The sequence below is a fragment of the Triplophysa dalaica genome, chromosome 18, assembly GCF_015846415.1.
Source record: "Triplophysa dalaica isolate WHDGS20190420 chromosome 18, ASM1584641v1, whole genome shotgun sequence".
NCBI lineage: Eukaryota > Metazoa > Chordata > Actinopteri > Cypriniformes > Nemacheilidae > Triplophysa > Triplophysa dalaica.
Genome location: NC_079559.1, coordinates 18,770,156 through 18,789,759, shown reverse-complemented (window position 1 = coordinate 18,789,759; position 19,604 = coordinate 18,770,156). Strand labels below are relative to the sequence as shown.

At 36.9% G+C, this 19,604-nt stretch overlaps 1 protein-coding gene across 2 annotated transcripts in view; it reads left to right on the top strand.

Annotated features, from left to right (window-relative positions):
- bmp1a (bone morphogenetic protein 1a) overlaps positions 1-19,604 on the top strand; it is a 55,872-nt gene that overhangs the window by 31,884 nt on the left and 4,384 nt on the right. For both annotated transcript variants that reach the window (XM_056729591.1, XM_056729592.1), the window contains exons 7-19: positions 4,114-4,238; positions 7,345-7,460; positions 7,590-7,692; positions 7,785-7,901; positions 8,522-8,667; positions 9,388-9,583; positions 9,786-9,911; positions 12,217-12,377; positions 14,145-14,325; positions 14,414-14,539; positions 16,701-16,828; positions 17,635-17,848; positions 18,577-18,827. In XM_056729591.1, coding sequence (XP_056585569.1) covers positions 4,114-4,238; positions 7,345-7,460; positions 7,590-7,692; positions 7,785-7,901; positions 8,522-8,667; positions 9,388-9,583; positions 9,786-9,911; positions 12,217-12,377; positions 14,145-14,325; positions 14,414-14,539; positions 16,701-16,828; positions 17,635-17,848; positions 18,577-18,827 — 1,990 coding nt within the window. The remainder of the gene's footprint in view (positions 1-4,113; positions 4,239-7,344; positions 7,461-7,589; positions 7,693-7,784; positions 7,902-8,521; positions 8,668-9,387; positions 9,584-9,785; positions 9,912-12,216; positions 12,378-14,144; positions 14,326-14,413; positions 14,540-16,700; positions 16,829-17,634; positions 17,849-18,576; positions 18,828-19,604) is intronic.

The following is a 19,604-nucleotide window of genomic DNA, read 5'->3' as shown; positions in this document are numbered from 1 at the left end:
TAACTATTATGATTTATATATTTCTAGACATTAAGTTATATTTCTTTTAAAGCTGCGATTCTTAACTTTTTGGTTGAAATTAACAAATATCAGCTATGAACCAAAAGATATATGTTTTGTAAAATTATAGTTATTGTTTATCATTTATTTTTAATTTGACCTGTCGATCAGATTTTGTGGGAAAAGCCAGTTTGACTTGATATGACTTAAACACGTGTAAAGAAACGTTCGTAAAGGAACCTGCAAATGTGGTTTTAAACATCGACGTCAATATAGAGGCAAAAGTTACGGATTGCATGCAGCTTAACCATTACTGCCTGACCTCACGTGCTATTCTGTGCAAAGTATTTGCGTGAGGGTTGATGGTTCTGTTTTTATGTAAGGTCATTTCTGGGACTGGTTTCTTAAAAAACATCTTTTGGGAGTGTGCTGGAAAACTCAACCCCCGGAGCTAAGTATAGCACAGAACAGATGAGCACACTGAGAAGTCATCCCGGGCTTCCTCGCACATCATTTCACAGCCACCCATAATTCTAAAATGATAACTAGAGACTGTATGATCAAGACCTGTGGGTTACGGGAGTTTATCATAAATTCCTCCCCTGCAAATTCCACTTTTTCCTCTGTTATGCCTAAAACCAAAGGATGAGGATGGGCTCATAAAAGTCCCTGTATTGTTATTGGCTGCTGTATTTGCACAACTGTCCGGTTGTTTTATTTCCCATCATGCCCGCTGTGTTTGGAAAGCGCACGTACTGTAAATCTCCGTGGGAAGAAGGGCTGTGTGATTGCACTTGTATTGGGAGGTAGTAATGGCCTTCCTTCAAGTTTTTTTCAAAACTTTTCTCTCTTAGAAGCGAGTGGGTTCTCCTGGCTTTTTGTCTGGAGCATGTTTTCCGACCCCTCTCTTTTGTATCCTGAGCCCCATTCTATCCAAGGAGGTTTTTCTTCTTGATGGTACTGGCGATTCAGGCCAAAAGCAAATAAAGAGCTAGCAGTATGTCTTTAGTGTGAGATGACACCAAGCCGAGTGCTAGCGCTCACCCACACAGCGACTGTTCGCCTCTATACACACAGATTGACAACAAGAGTATATCTCATGAAAACACTGGTATATTTCTCCTCCAAATGAAATTGCAATTCATTTAAGGATAATAAAATGTGTATGCACCAATCAAAAGGATTTTTTAGCTTAAACTCTTTGCCTATGTACATTTTTGGGACATTTTAATAAGATGATGCTGAGTTTTTTTCTATAATTGCTCTCTATGGTGATTCTCATTACTGCAATACCATATACATTTTTTTTCTACATTATTATTATTTCAATAATAAAATGTAGAGTTTTCTTTCACATAAAGCTTGTAGTTAAGCTGAAAAGGCCATCCTTCCCTATTTGAACATGCCTGCTGTTGACTGGAAGGTTCCCATGGGAACAAACAAATGAGCAGACCCTCACTGGGCACCACGGAGAGAAAAGCAAGACGATAAACTAGCAAAAAGTGTCAAAGTATGAAAAGAAGGGTGAGAAAAGAGACAGGTTTTTGATACTGAATCATTCTTTGTGGCACTATGTACACGTTTTTTTTTTTCCGTCTTAGTCGATAGAACTAGAGAATGAGAAGTGTTGCAAAGCTCAGGCAACTGAAGCCAAATTCATTCCATATTTGCACAACTTTTCTTTCGTTTATAGTAATGGATTGAACCACATGTTCTCATGATGTCACAATTGAGTTTCAAGGATGCTGTAGGTTTTGACCGGTAGATCAAGTGTACAATCCGGTGTGTAGATGTTGAATTCAAGGTCCTAGGAAAGATTTTTGTTTTGTTTTGTGACTTTTTGCTTTATAAATATGTTGGGGTAGCCATATGTTTTTAGGATATTGACACAAAAGTGAGTTGACCAGTGAACAGATCCAGACCAAAGCCGCTAATAAATAACACAGAGGCAAGAAAAAAGTAAAATCATAGTTCAGATTTTAATTATTTCTGCTAGACATCATAGAGAGCAAATGAAATTGGTATCTCTGGTATTTCACCCGAGAAAAAGACCCAGAAATCTGTCTCCAATTGTTTTAGAGGAGAGCGCATGGATCTCTCAGACTGAGCTCAGATTTGCCAAGTCTGCAATCAAAAGTCAATAATACTAAAGATTTCAATATGAACGCCAACATTTCTCATCAAATTACACATATCAAGATGTTTTACCCAACAATCTACATTAATTTTTCACTTATTTGAACAATTTTCTCTGTGAGACTAAGTTGGTGCTTAATCTACTTAAAAAATGCTTAAAAAATGATACTTAAAAAAAGTATCAACTAAGGGACTAAAATTCACAGACTAAATAACTGTGAAATCCATCAGATCTCGTGAGCTACAACCTCTGAGCATTAAAAACCTCTTCTGAAAAATGACATCCGTACTTAAGTTAGTGTCATTAACATTTGATTCTTAGTGGACTAAAAACCTGTGCATCCCGATTGAATTGATGAAACAATAGAATTTGATTTTGAGAAAAAGTAAGTGACTGTTCAGACCGGTGTGCCATCTAATGACATATGTGACCTTGGACCACAAAACCTGTCTTAAGTAGCACAGATATCTATTTAGAGGAAAAGCCAACAAAACATTGTGTGGGTAAAAATGATCATTTTCTCTAAAATCATTAGGATATTAAGATATAAAAGTATCACAACATTATGGTTATCCTATAGAGAGTGTAAAAACAAACCTCTTTCTTCTTAGAAGCGACCTCCTACAGCACCTCTGTTGGACAACTTTTTGGGGGCAGCCTCAGATTTTAGATTTTAAAAAAGCATCTTCTCGGCCAAATATTGTCCTATCCTGATAAACCATACAAGCTAATTTATTCTGTCAATTTCGAAAAAAATTACCTTTATGATTAGATTTGTGGTCCTTGGTCACATAGATCTAAACTTTGAGTCCAGTATCACTAGATCTCTCTCTGTCAGGAACTTATTAAACCTGGAAATATCAACTCCGTTGTGAATCAAACCTTTAACTCAACCACCAGGGAGATATAGAGCTGAAGGGAAGAACAGCATATGATAGATGAATATTGTAATAAATGAAATAGAATAATAAGATGAAATAAAACAAGAATCAAGTGTATGATTTTATCCAGATCTATCAATACTAATCATTCCAACATTTCTGTGATACACAGTCTTTGTGCTGTAACGTCTCCTTGTGACAGTCAGTCTCTGTAAACACCTGTTAGTAATATTCATCTTAGGTGGTCTGGTCAAAATTAAAGTTGTAAATACAAGTATAAACAGTTTTGGAAAAGTTTGGTGAACCGATCGATCACTCAGGTGCTCAAGGATATTTGTGACCACATCGTATTTGTAGAGGAAACACTACTGACTCACTCCTGCATTCATAATAACATTCAAGGACCACCTACTTGCTTCGGACATTTGGACCTATTTGTAAATAGTTCACCCAAAAAGGAAAAATCTTTCATCATTTGCTCATCTTCATGTCATTCCAAACCTGTATAGACCGGTTCATATTTTTTCTGTTAACGCTCACATGCACGCATTTTTAGGAGAAAGATGTGTTCTTTGTGAACGATCCCTATAACTTTCTTCTGCAAAACACAAAAAGAAGATATTTTGAAGAATATCCCCCCATTGACATCTTTTGTTTGGACAAAAATCCTCTGAGATATTTCTTCAAATATCTTGTGTCATGTTTTTCTTATGTGTCACTCACAAGGGTTAATAATTGATGACAGATTTATAAGTTTTGAAGTAATGTTTTAGTTTTTGTATACTTCACTTTAACATGCAGTAATGCGTTAGCAAATAATGAAATGAGACACATAATCTTTGTAGTTGTGTGCCATGTTCATTTCTATATTGAAATCTATGCAAAGCTTTCTCAATATACCCAACATTTACTCTCCTCAAAACTCTTCAGAACTACACAGGGACCATCAAAATGACAGTGAAAAGCAGGGCATTTCAGCATCTGGGATTTTAGGGGAAAATATGAACATAGTCAAATAAGTGGGTTACGCTATATTTTAATTACTCTGTATCACTGGTTTCTAACTATATCTTTTTTATTCGCCTTGTGTTACAGAGGGATATTTTTGGATACCATTTTGCCACGATATGATGTGAATGGAGTTCGGCCACCAATCGGTCAAAGGACCAGATTAAGCAAAGGAGACATCACACAGGCACGCAAACTTTACAAGTGTCCAAGTAAGATAACCAAACAATCTTAAGTAAGTTACTCTAACGTAACAAATGCACAGAAGTACAGCATTTTACACTTTTCAAAAATGTCACTTCGAGGTCTTTTAATGCCAACTTTAAAGGAAGAGCTCCTGTCAGCTTCAATAAGAATAGAAGATGTGAAAATGATTAGCACGTTCTCTGCATTACGCAAACTTCACAAGCGATTAGGTCTGGGATGCACCATTATGCAAACTTCTCCAAAAGTACAGTGATTCATGTTGGAACAGCTTATAGCTCATTTTGGTGACCTGTAGCAAGGTTTCCCTACATTGCAAAGTACTCTGGTGGAACAAATCAAGGGTTCTCAAATGTAGTTTGCCTTGTCTGGAAATAGCGAAGCATCCACGATTGATGTGGTACGGTATCCTGACGACAGTCTCCGTGACTCCCAGGCTGAGGAAAGACACAGTAAACACTGGCCAAGCACAGGAAGTTTGCCATTTGTCTTCTTTTCCAGATAAAAAGGGAGTTGCTTTCCAGGACACAGCAAGTGAATGGAGTACAAGTGGGTCAAGATATTTACCAAGTGAACTTCAAACACATACCACCAGACAGTGAATGTGTGTAAACCTTACAGCAATGTGCAAACACATCATAGCACTGTTAAAGGAATGAGAAAAATTAAAGTCAGCATGAAACTGTCAGTATTTTCCTAGTCAGTGCATCTTCTTGGGGGCGTATTTTGTAATTTTGGGAGATTAGATGCATGTAAATTTCCCCAAAATATGCATTTAAATAAAAAAGATGGTCAGATTGCGGGCAATTAAATAATTTCATTTTGATTATGAAAAATTAATCAGTTATGAGTTTAATAAAAATATATGTTGTGAATTTTACAAAAAGAAGTCACACTTTGGCCGTACTGGCTTTATTGCATATTATGAGTGCATACTATAGTTTCTTGCATGCGCTAAATGACATATTCTATATCAGACAGTGTTTGCATTTGTTTATGAGCACATTTGAGATACAATATGTAAAATAAATACATTCAGGCACACTTGTTTTTCAATATGGACATTTTATAGACTCTTCTTTATAAATGATTAGAAAATGATTATGCAATTTTATAAACGATTAAACGTTTATAAATGTCTCTCTTTCGGGGAATATAATAAGTATATAAAATGGTATATCATATACATAAAGAATTTTAGAGACCATTGCAGATTTTTCTAGATGTATTGTGTCCATTCCAGTCGAGTGTCTATTGAATTTCAACAAAATCAAACCTCATCCAGCAGCAATGTAAAAGACTTAGTCATGACAGCATGACAAGATAAGAGAAAACTGTGATACAAATCCAGGTTATCGTTTTTGAACTTTTCGTAAATACAATAAGTACAAATATTTTTATTGTATTGCTTAAAAGTGAATATGACCTTGTTTTCTTTGCCGTATTTGAGGTCTAAAAAAATAGAGAGCATCTTTTCTGTTATTTTGACCTGTTTCCCCAGGTTTCATTTTTTGCAAATAAATGCAAATAGAAACAATATTTGTATTAGAAATTTGGGAGAAATATTATAAGTTGTTTACAGAATGAAGTTAAAATGATAATTATTTCAAATACACATAGCTATAAATAATCGATTCAGAAAAATTGGAAGTAATCTCGAAATGGTCTCGTATATCTTTTTCAGGACTGTATATAATTATAATATATAAAATGGGTGGCAAAAACCATTTCATGTTGACCCTAAAGCCTTTTGAATGGACAGTACGAGCATCATTCATATGATTGAATTATTAGATATTTGTCTTGAGCATGACTTGAAAATTTGCTCCCCTGTCTAGTTGTTCCAAATGTGAATGAATTTGTGTTCTGATTTTGATGAACACAGAGACATATATTTGGAATAATGCTTTATAACCAAACAGATCTCAACACCAATTGACCGCCAAAGGAAAAATAACTTTTTATTTTTTATGTTCTGTTGAACACTAAAGAAGACATTTTGAAGAATGTAGGCCAGCAAACAGTTCTGGGGCACTTTTGTCTGCCATTGTAAATTTCCTACTATGGTTGTCAATGGAGGTTGAGATCTGTTTTGGTTATAAACATTCTTCCAAAAATCTTTCTCTGTGTTCATCAGAACAAAGAAATGAATACACATTTGGAACAAGTCAAAGGTGATTAAATGATGACAGAATTTTCATTTTTGGGTGAAGTTTCCCTTTAAGTTCCTACAGAACACATGAATAATTACAGTGTTGGCTGTTGTTCGGATTACACATATGGCCATAGTTTTTTAAAGATCTGGTTTTTGGCGGAAGATGTGTCACATGATGCTGTATCTATGCAGTCAGCATGGGTGGATGATGTGGCTGCACAGCGTAAAATGCAAAAGATCACATGGTGGAAAAAAAGGTGGAAGAGTTGCAGATATTTGCACAGCGTTCCTCGTGGCATCTGTCTCTTGCTGTGGCTTGCCAAGCCACTTGTTATCGGTTTCAAACACTGAACCAACTCCACACTTGCCGTTAAGAGTCTCTGGTGTTGCTATACTCCAAGTTTACATGCGATCAAGCAGGTACACTTACTGGTTGATAATGTCTAGAATTAAGAGATTTTCTAGTAGACAAATTTCTGATCAATTTTAGGGGAAGACTCTGTAACATATTGTGGGGTAAAATCCTGTCTGCAGCTCCTCTGTAAGACCTTGTTGCATTACCTGCGGAAAATAGATTATTGCATCTTAATTGAATATTTGAACATTTTGATTATAATTGTATCATCCAGTGACGAGCAGAGCCTTTAATAGTCAGCACATTTAATCCAGTATGCTACACATTGTTTCTTTTCTATTGAACTCATTGAACGCATTTATATTACATTTTAAGTATAATTTTTTCTCCAGCTCTTCATTGTTAATAATCGGCAGGTGCTTATAATTAGACGCAGATGTGATTTATGACATAAACATGCTCAAGGCGTAAACTGTGAAAGAGATCTTGCGTTTGTCATTTTCCCCTTTGACCCAAAGCATTTTTTTATATGCAGGAAGCATAAAGTACTAATACGAAAATGTTGATTTATATTAATGCTTTCTTTGTTTTCTTTCGTTCTTAGGATGTGGAGACAGTTTACAGGAGAGCAGTGGGAACTTATCTTCACCTGGCTTTCCCAATGGCTATTCAGCATACATGCATTGCATCTGGAGAATCTCCGTCACACCTGGAGAAAAGGTGAAACTCACTTTTTACAAATTGATGTTGGCGTAACATTTAAACAGGAAGTGGGATTCAAAACGGCATACACTTGATTTACCTATCGTTTGACACACATACATGTTATCATGTTGTTCACTTTTTAAGATCATTCTAAATTTCACCTCAATGGATTTATACCGGAGTCATTTGTGCTGGTATGATCACGTGGAGATCAGAGACGGATATTGGAGAAAGGCACCGTTGAAAGGTTTGAAATTAACCTCTGACTTTTATAAAAGGATGAACGATGTGGAAAATATAGCTTGTTAATGAATCGTTTGTTTGTGACTGTATGTGCAGGTCGATTCTGCGGGGATAAATTACCCGAGCCGATCATTTCGACAGACAGTCGGCTGTGGATTGAGTTTCGCAGTAGCAGTAACTGGGTGGGCAAGGGCTTCTCTGCCGTTTATGAAGGTACTGGAATAATCATTCAACCAAAACTGAAATAAAGCACTATTTGATATTTTAACTGACATAGAAAGTATTATGAAAGGAATTTAGTGCTGTTTTGTACCCTTTTCTGTCCGTGTTTCAGCTTGAATGTATTAGCTCAATACTCAAAACAATGGCTCGTACTAATGCTTGGCTGGCTGGGGATGGCGAAGTACATTCTTGTTAGCATGTATTGTAATAAGGCATTACACTAAAATAAAAAAGCATAAACACACAATATGTCAATGGAACGCATCCAGTGGGAAATGTACCAAACTGCACATTTTGGGGTCACTGTTCAGAGGTGAGGTGAATGCAGAGCCTTGGAAAATCAACAGAAACCATGTCAAATGCATTCGTTTTGAGAGTTTTTTGTTCTACAAACCTACTTCCAGACATATGAATCACAGAGGGTTTCCATTAGGTAAACACCTCTCTTTCCAGTTATGTCTGTGGTAATGGAAGTATGATTTGTATGCCCTTACTTCATCACTTTGTTCATGCTCAGTATCCTTCTGTCGTATATTTTTCTACTGTATTTCAAAAACATGTTTTTTTCTCCTGATTATGATTTGGATGATGATGATCATTCTTTCTTGCAGCTATTTGCGGCGGGGAGGTGAAAAAAGACAACGGTCAAATTCAGTCTCCAAATTACCCAGATGACTACAGACCCAACAAAGTGTGCGTGTGGAAGATAACCGTGGCTCAGGGCTACCACGTAGGCCTCACCTTCCAGTCTTTTGAGGTAAATTAGTTGGCTCATTATTACTAATAACTATTATTATAATATAACTTATTATATTATGTTATTATAAGTGTAATAAATGGCTTATAAACCTTGAGAGAAGCTGGTTTAAAGCCAAAAAACTAATAGTTCATGACTGAAGAAAATTATCGTGGAGACTTCAAAGCTTAGTTTAGTATTTGTCTGGCTGATGCCCATGTGTCTTTAACTGTCTTTGAGTTTGGTTTAAATCTGCTCGTGTCCCTGGTGTAAATATACACAAAGCTTGCTGTTTGTGGAAATGAAAAGGGAACAGTATGAAATGACGTTTAGTATTTGAATGCGCAATGCATGTATTTTTATTAATGAATGCTTTGCGGTACATTTGATGTTTCCTATGAACTGATTTTGCTGGTGATTTTTAATTAAACATCATGAATAATTCTTCATCTTTGTCTTGAATAATTTAAACTTTTGAAATCATTTATTAAAAATAATTGATGTAAAACTCATTAGCATCTTCAATCAGGTGTTTAAGTCTTTTTTCATATCTAAAATGTTTAAGTAAAATATTTGCAGGTAAACAAGAGAGACCTTTACACAGCACGAGTTAGAATTATCCTCCCCGATCAATAAAGACTTGTCTTACGAAATCCCTGTCATAGTGAATTTCCGGGTAATATTAACAGTATGTGTCGCATCAAATACAGACATTTTTATCTTCTCTTATTCCGATCACAGATCGAGAGGCACGACAACTGCGCGTACGACTACCTGGAAGTTCGGGATGGGAATTCGGAAAACAGCCCCCTGCTGGGCAGATTTTGTGGTTATGACAAACCTGATGATATTAAATCAAGCTCCAACCAACTCTGGATGAAATTTGTGTCTGACGGTTCTGTAAACAAGGCTGGGTTTGCTGCCAATTTCTTCAAAGGTGAGAAATTTGCTGAATGGTGTCGTCTTCGGTAGGATAATTTTTGCAAAAAAATCCCTGTTATTCATTATGGTACGATCCAGACCAATTAATAATATGCTTTATAATTCATACACAGTAGTTTCTCATTTACAGTGCATTCATAGTGCTGCTCTGTTAAGTATGCCGCATTCTAGACTGATTCTTTTGTCTCTTGTTGCAGAAATGGATGAGTGCTCCAGGCCTGACAATGGGCGCTGTGAGCAGCGTTGTGTCAACACGCTCGGCAGTTACAAGTGCGCCTGTGACCCTGGATACGAGCTGGCTGCAGACAAACGAAGCTGCGAGGGTCAGTATTTAAACATTTTACTGGCCATGGGCCGAAACAGTACGCGAAACGTCTATGACACTGCATGCAAAAACAGGAACGAATTTCAAATTCACCCTGTATATGACTACGGTGTAACACAAATGAAGATATTTTGAGAAATGTATCAGTGGTTTTGTTTCCATAAAGTGAACATCGATAGGGCTTGTGGGGATCACCAACGTTCTTCAAAATGTACTTTAGTGAGTTCCTCAGAAGAAAGTAAGCCAAATAGGTTAGGAAAATTAGTAAATAATGAAGAATTTTAGTTTTGGGTGAACTTTAGAAAACTTTACAATTGTTTGTGCTTTGCATATTAAGAAATATTTCAAAATCCATGACATGTTTGAAGATAAGGCTGTTATTTTAAGCACCCTTCTGCCTCTAGTGCACACTTTGTGCTACTGCATCATCTTTATTAAAACTGCTCGCTCTGTTGACATTGCGCCAGCATCTGTTTTGTGCTATTGCCTTGAGGCTGCCAGCGCGTTATGAGCACCTTCCTCGCATTGACATCAGGTTTGCCATCCTCTGCACATCAATTACAGAGCGTCGCTCTGTTGTCAGACACTGTCAGGAAGTTTGGGTCTGTTTATAAAAGTATTCTTCCGGAACATAGCACAGCCACGCACAACACAAGTATTGGGTCAAGCATCGTGAGTGTTGTCTAACATCCGACGTCTCTTACTATAGTGTGGGCTTGTTTCTAGATCCGTGAATCAGTTGCGAGGACAGCACGTACCCTGCAGCTATATTAAGCAAAAAATCTGTCTGTGTTCAGACGTGCACTTCGAATGACTCAACAGCTCTGATCGTGACAGACAGATTGGAAAATGATTCTTCTTTAGATAAAACGAAAAATTGGCCAAACATGGCTTCTGGGTGACTCGGATGAGCAGAAAATCCAACATTATGATAATAGCAGTTTCTTTCTTTCTCTCGGAGCAGACTGTGTAGAAAGGAATCATAGGGCAAAAATCCTGTGGGAACAGAGAAAGATGGAGCTTAAATGTGCACAAAGCTAAAACTTCAAGGCGCTGGTTTTCCAAAGGCGTTTAAGTGGCATGGTGGTAGCCATGGAAACATCTTTCCCCAAGTGCATGTGTATTTTAATTAAAACAGGCCAGTTTATGAGAAGCATATGCCGATTTAGACAAAACCACAGCTCTGGTCAGTTTAACATATGCTTTTTAGTCTTGTGTGCTGTTTATGAAATGTGCTTATTTATATATATATATATATATATATATATATATATATATATATATATATATATATATACATACTTACTATATATGTGTGTCTCAAGTTCTTGTTTTAGATTCTTTGTACCTGTCTTCTGATAAAAATCACTCTTTAAAGAGGCCGTATTCGTTTGTTTGGCAAATTTTTGTTGCATTTTTACCCCGAGATAATGATGTTAGAAAATGTTTCATGTTAAGAAAAGTTCAGTTGTAAAATCTACTGTCGTGGTTCATCAGTACTTTCGTTCATCATCTACAGTAGTCAACATGTCTAGTAGATGTCTATGATGCAAGGCATTCTGGAGAGTATAAGTGCCAAAATTTAAAGGTTTTGTTAAAGGAGCATTGTTTAGCGGCATCTGGTGGCGAAGCTGCGAATTGCATCCAATGGCTCATTCCACCACTCCCTTTCGAGCACTTCGGTTGCTCTCACAGGACAAAGAAGTGATCACTTTTTCACTTCTTTGCCGGAGGAGATAACGTATTTACAAAACACGTCCATTTAGAGCTGCTGTAGAAACAAAATGGCAAAATTTCCTTTTAATTGAACCCGCAGTGTATGTAGATAGAAATAGCTCATTCTAAGGTAATAAAAACATATCAGTCCATTATGTAAGCTCTTTCTGAAGTCTTAGTTATGTATATTATATTGCATTTCTGTCATTAGATTCTTCTAAATATTACGCACAGGACCTTTAAGGCCCACAGATTATTCTGTGTGAAAATTCATTTTTTTTAAGGTGCTATCAGCATGATTGCAAGGGATTTTGTAACTTTTTTACAAGGGATACATTTATCTGGTTTGAAATTATCAAAAATGTCAGACTTTTTGTAAACAGCAATATCCAAACCTAACCGTGACTAGCGCAAAAGCAGATCTTACCAATGTATCAATAATATTATTTCCAGTGTTTATTGACAGCATGCAGTTGATTGAGCTTGTATTAAACCCATCACGTTCCTTTCAGCTGCCATAGATCACCAACCCTTACTATAGTTTTCATCATAAATCTAATTAGCTTTCTTGTTTTTCTGTTTTCTAGCTGCCTGTGGGGGTTTTATCACAAAGCTGAACGGATCCATCACCAGCCCAGGCTGGCCCAAGGAGTATCCGCCCAACAAGAACTGTATCTGGCAGCTAGTGGCGCCCACGCAGTACCGTATCACCCTCCTGTTCGACGTATTCGAGACCGAGGGGAACGATGTGAGCACTAGGTTTTTCCCTCCGAGTGGGGTGGGTTTGTCTGGTCCATTTCTGTTCAATTGGTGTAATTCACCACATGATTTTGGCAACCGGCAAATCGCATTCGTTTCTTTCTCACTCACGAAGTGCTGATGGCTTGCATCACTTTTGTATGGTCATGTAATGAACAGTGATGAACAGTCCCCCGTCTATTGAGATGACGCATAGCATCAAAACAAATCCTTATTTTTCTTAGCACAGGTCTCAACAAAGGCACACAACACTGTCCTGCCTTTCAAAACCATTTCAGACGTGTTTCTTTCATTTAAACAGAAATGATAATATGTTGAGTCATTATATATCAGCGGCATCATCACATCTTGGCAGAATATGAATGAAGTGCACTAATTAGGAGTAGTTCAGCAAATTGGCTTTGCCTGGACTTAAAAAAAATAGCCATTAGTCTGTCGAATCGAGAACATACTAAAAATAGTGTTTTAATATGCTTTAATAAGCGGTTAAGAGATTGTGTTGTGAATTACCAGCTTGATATAAAATTGCTCGCTAAATAAATTGCCAGTCAATTAACACGTAGGTTTAACAGTGAAAGGTGTAAATAGCCTTTAGCCTTGTTCAGCTGCGTTTAGTTGTGCATTGCCAAATTTCATTCCAGAGAACTACAGCTGGCATACCAACCATGATAAAAGTATTGCCAAGTTCTTGTTTAAGTCTTGATAGACAAAAAACAGGTGTCGTATGTATTTATACTGAAAAGCTGTGATCGTCATTAGAACATTTTGTTGAGTGTTATCTTGTGCTAAAAACTGCATTTTATTTTCAAAATTAAAGGGATACTCCATCCAAAAATGAAAATTCATGAATTACTCCACCTAACCCCGCAAGCTGTTCCAAACCTGTATACATTTCTTTGTTGTGTTGAACACAAAGAAAGATATTTCAGATGTTGGCAACTGACATTTCTAGAACATCATTGACTACCACAGTAGAGGGTGACACGGGAGTGGATTTTCAAACCTCTCCCAATCCCATGAAAAACTGAAAAATCCTGTCCCAATCCCGGAAGAATGACTCCCATTCCATCCTACTCCAGTGTTGTGTTTATTTAACGTAATGTACCTGCTCTTGATGTCAGCAGGTCTGGGATCAAATGAAGCATGTTTGGCGCTAAATAAAGATATTAGAGGATATGGTAGCAAGATCATCAACAAAAATGTGCATGTGATGTGTAAAGCTCTGCTATTAGGATGTGTTGCTCAATTTAAACAATGGCTTGCTGTCCGGATAGAACGAAGCCGAGAAGAGAAAAAAGTAGAGCATTAAGAGATAGTGCAACTAGAACTGAGTTCCAATTAAAAATATATATGAATGAATATAGTTTATTTCTACAAATGGTGTATTAGAGTACAAAGCTGGGTATCATATTGTTGTTACGATTCCCGGTCCCGCCCACTCCTGCTGACATTTTTCTGTCCCGTACCAGTCACGTGATTTTATTTCCCATCCCGCGATATTCATGTTAGCCTCTATATCATAGTAGGAAAAATGTAAACGGCAGTCAAAGGTAAATACTAAATACTTAGTGTTCAACAGAACAAAAAATAATACTATACATGTTTCCTTTTGTTGTAGTTAATGATGTCCTAGAAATGTCAGTTTCCTTATTATGACCAGGAAAGTGCATTAAAAACAATAAAGAGTAGGTTCATGTCGACTGAACTTTACCATCAAGTTGTACATACTGACTCAAGTTTACTCTTCTCTGTGTAGGTGTGCAAGTATGATTTTGTGGAGGTGAGGAGCGGCTTGTCAGCTGACGCCAGGCTGCACGGGAAGTTCTGCGGAGCCGAGAAACCGGAGGCCATCACCTCTCAATACAACAACATGCGCATTGAGTTTAAATCTGACAACACTGTCTCCAAGAAGGGCTTCAAGGCCCAGTTCTTCTCAGGTGAGTGGCTGCGTGTGCATTTGTAATTGGATTTAGCGGCATGATGTGGTGATACGTGTTTTTACCCAAATCTGCCGCTCCCTCTCAGATAAAGACGAGTGCTCAAAGGAGAACGGCGGTTGTCAGCACGAATGTGTCAATACTTTTGGCAGCTACAGTTGTCAGTGCCGAAGTGGCTTCGTACTGCATGAGAATAAACATGACTGCAAGGAAGGTGAGAAATACACTTTTCTTAACTCTAGTTGTCACCCCAAACATGAATTTCGGGCTTTACTCACCATCTTGTCTTTCTAAATGTTCAAACAAAAAATAGCAGCTGAAAGTGACCATGGATATCAAAATCCATAACTGCTGGAGTCACATAATAGGTTTGTGTGAGATGACTGAAATTTAATTTCTCATTCGCTCAAAAGCATATTCGAATCGAACAAAAGAACAAATGAGATTTACGAGCTATGGAAGAAGGGATTCTCAACCTGGCAGTTGTTATCACAGAGAATGGCTGAAATATTACTTACACAAAGCTTCAGAACACTTACACATGAGATATATAGACTACTTATTATGATGCTTTAAAGATGCAGAGTACTGATCACTAGGAACATACTATGAACTTGGTATAGCACTTCTCGTTTTATTACTTCCCTATAGCGCTTTAAAGTTGCTTTGAATAAAAGAATCTGCTTAATACCTAAATGTGAATTTACATTTTTACATGACATTTACTATGTCATACTATTATGTAATTAAATGGAAAAGAACTGAATGTTTTCAAAACAGCTTTCGTATTCCACAAAAATCACCATATGGTTTTGGGTAACATGTGGGTGACTAAGGCTGTGTCCACATTTGACCTCTTTCTAGACACTGGTAGAATACGTTTTTTAACTTTTACTGCAGTTCAGAGCGTCTTTTGAGGCAACTTTTCTAAACAAATACGCCCTACGTCATGGACCTCTTTCACAGCTAACCAATGACAGGGACCTGTCGTTTCCATAACGTGATTTGTTGAGAGGAATCAAGCTTGAAAAATAAAATGGCAGCCGAAACGCCTTTTGGAGCACAGTTTTGTATAAAGTTAATTTTTACTTTCAATAACTTCTGATTGCATTTCCAGCGAGAAATGAGTATTGCAGTTTTTAAATATGTGATTGGTAATTACTAAGACACTTTCTGTTTATAATTCAAATAGACTTCTGTTACGCTGCCCATGAAGCCTGTCTCTCTAAGCTGCCTTTGTGCACAAATGCTATCTTTGAACATTGCCGGCTACTATTTGTTACTACAAAGCTGCAAGTGTTTTTATTACTAAAAAGTCAAGAAAGAAGTCAAGTGTGAACACTGCCTAAGTGTGTGTTCACAGACAAAATACATCGTCAGATTTATTTTTAAAGCGCCTTTTGCAAACTGCATTGCATCAAAGCAAGCAAAAAAAAAACATGTTGAACACATAGAATAAAGAAAGATATGACTATATTAAGTCTATATTAAGTATATCAAATATATAAAACATAAAAATATGTACACACATATAGATGGTTTAATCAGATGCACGTGCCTGGCCTAAAGTTCGCTTCAGGTCTGTTTGGTTATAATGCAACCACTTTTTGATATTAAATTTATATTATTATTTTATTGTATATGAATTGAATTAAATTACATTAAAACTTCCTAAGAGTTATAGATTCTTTGCAGTGCTCTACTGGAAGTTAAGTTTGGGCCACATAAGGTTTGTTTATGTGGTTGCTGCTCAAACCATCTATCGACATTATATATTATGTTATATTATAGAGTCCAACTCTCAAAGAAAGGCTAGAATGGCTATTCCCATCAGATTTCAGTTCTGATACGAGCGGTTTTAAAATGAGGACAAAACCACACATGCTTGGCATAGTAGCCAAATATTGGAATGGGAACGTGTTGAAAATCCAGGAGGTGACTTAATCCTTGAGAAATTTGGTTTTGTTTTCTTCACAAAATCCTGCAGAATTACTTCATGTCTGAAGGGTCTCTGCTTTGTGGTGCTGTCTGAGTAGCCTCTGCATCAGCAGTCCGCTTGTTTTATTTAACCTTTTAGCTCAAGACAGCTCCGAAAGCTTCGCCATTGATTTCAGCTCGCTGACACTAACTAGCGTCTGGATATTTTTAGAGATCGTCTTCTCGTCGTGGGCAGAAATAGACAGATCGAGGCAGCGGTAGAGAGAAAAGAGCAAGATGAAATGAGAGATAATGAGTGCATGAAAGGGTTTAGAAATGCGGTGGACTGTGTGTCGGAGTGATTTTCAGCGTTTAGAGTACATTGCTCATATGATGAGAGTGCTGTTTGGGAGCTCTGGATGTCACGTGTTATTGACTGTCAGAGGTGTCTCTTGCAGCCGGCTGTGATCACGTTGTGAACAGCGTGAGTGGGACCATCACCAGCCCCAACTGGCCAGATAAATATCCCAGTAAGAAGGCCTGCACCTGGGCCCTCTCCACTACTCCAGGACATCGGATTAAAATAGTATGTACTATTCACTCAACCATCTCGAGCTGTCCATATTCACTGTAATACAAAAATCATATCTAGGCATGTCCTTACATTCTTACAAAATGTAAACCTATAGCGAGCTGCCCACATTTAAAGGCATATTATGCTTCCATCATCAAAGCAGTTTTAGACGTTAAGGACCCAAAAATATGTTTTCTTCAAATATTAAGTTATACAGTACATATTTGTGGAAATGAAAATCCTAAATTACACTGGGATGAGATGTAGTGTCTGATCATTCCAGAGAAAAGCAAAGTATAAATATACACGCATTTAATTCAATACTGAAATATGTGTTTATTATATCGAAGAGTTTTAGCCAATAGTATTTTTTTTTTTCTTGGACCATTTTTGGTTTAGAAAAATGACAACAACAAACTCTAGGTGTTAACTAAACATCTCACTGAGAGATATTTGTGTGTTGCGTGTGAAATGTTGAATTGCAGGTCTCTTATGAGAAAACGTGTTGCTTTGCTCGACTAGGCTTTTTAAAATTTGATTGCAGATCTAGAAAGTTAGACCAAAAAAGAAAAAACATTTAATTTCCTTTATTTCAAATCAATTTGTGTTGTAAGTAAAGTTTACAGGGACCATTGCGCATTTCATTAATAAAAACGGTGATTTAAAAAACTCAATTTTCAACTTTGTGTCGATTTAAGTTCTTCAAAGTCTGATGTTGACCTGTATATTTATCGTTACAGGAGGTTGTGATAATAATTGGTGTTCCTCTGAATTACGTGATATTTTGTGTGCGGTTCAATCTTGGATTTGTTTTTCAGGCATTCAATGAAATCGACATGGAGCCTCATTCAGAATGCGCTTATGACCACATTGAGATTTACGACGGTCGGGATGGGAAGGCGTCCAGTCTGGGCCGCTACTGCGGCACAAAGAAACCTCCACCGATCTTATCCACCAGCAACAAGATGTTCATACGGTTCTTCTCTGATAACTCAGTGCAGAAGAAAGGATTCGAGGCCTCCCATACTGCAGGTGAGCAGTCAAGTCTTAAATGTATTTACTAGTAAAACTTAAATATCTATTGGAAGTACATTAGCAATAGTCAAAGTCATGAATTACTTATTTCTGCGATGACAACCGGCTGCCTGTACATCCCTTACATAACACATTCGTACTTACGTGTGGTACTTTAATGTTTAATGATCATCAAATCGAATACTTTTTATTAACACTATCAACAGCAATATGATAAAATGCACAACACATACTTATACTCATTTTTATTATAAACAATTGTTTTCCTAACCAATATAGTTAATTTACTGTTGACTGTTTACAAGCAAGTCGGTAAAAAAACACACCATATGTTATTTATTATTGAGTCAGGATTGTTGTTCTGAACATTTCTAGAGATTATACAATATATAAAACATATTATATATAACTCAAATGATGACTGTGAACATATGCCCCAAAAAGTTTTGCACTTAAAAATGTATGAATGTCATCACATAAGAGAACACAATATGTCTTTCTTGAACAACACTTCTGGAAAGCAGATATTTATCAACGGTTGTACCATTCCATGTAACTAAATACAATATACTGTAAATTACATATTATATTACATGTACTATTATAAAGGACAGCGTGTAGCAACAAACACCCCAGCAGCAGCTGTGTAGGACCATATCATTAATGTGCAGTGGTATTTTGAGAAGTGAATTACCTCCCAACATGTCATTTCCTCTCTTTTCCAGAGTGTGGAGGCCGTTTGAAAGCGGAGGTAAAAACTAAAGACCTTTACTCCCACGCCCAGTTTGGCGATAATAACTACCCCGGAGCGTCCGACTGCCAGTGGGTGATCTCAGCAGAGAAGGGCTATGGAGTGGAGCTCATCTTCCAGACCTTTGAAATTGAAGAAGAGGCTGATTGTGGCTATGATTACATGGAGCTGTTTGACGGGGCCGATGTCAAGTCTCCCAGACTGGGACGCTACTGTGGATCAGGGGTGAGGCTTTACACATTCACTGTTTTATAGATTTTGCTATTTGCTATATTACACTATTACTCGCCCATATTGTTCAAAACACGAACAGGTTACTTTCTAAACAAGTTACTTTTTGGTGGAAGGGCTTTGAATAAACTTAAAATTCTATATATTTTTTATCTCATTTGCTCTTCCTCATATTAAAATATGTGAAATTAAGCCACATGAGAACTAATGGTGTTCAGCATCATGATGCCAAAGTGGGCAATATGCATGAGATTTAACTCATTCGCCGCCAGCCTCTTTAAAAAAATGTTTCCACATGGTTTCAAAAGACTTGAATGTTGCAGGCATTATATTGTGAGGTGCATATTTATGGTATTAACAATTTAGTTTAATGAACCGTGGATACATTAGCAACAACAGCTGATTTCCACTTTACTTGCATGATCTTGTTTGTATGGATTCATTGTTTTAGCACACACCATTGAAATGTTCAGAAGAAAATGTTCAATTATTCAATATTTCAATTGTAAAAAGAAACATTTCCAGGCAACTAGCTCTACGAAACTAGCAGTTTATTAAGTGACTTGAATGACCAAACTTTATTGAATTATTACATTTTTATGAGCTGACTTGTGTTAAAGTGTCAACCAGGGGCAGGTCTAGGAGGGTCTTCCTTTGCCCCCCAGATTTTTCTTGCGCCCCTCCAAAAATTATCCATCTGACACTTAATATAATTTAAAATGAAATACTTACTATGAAATACTTAATAAATACTTATTTATATTAACTATT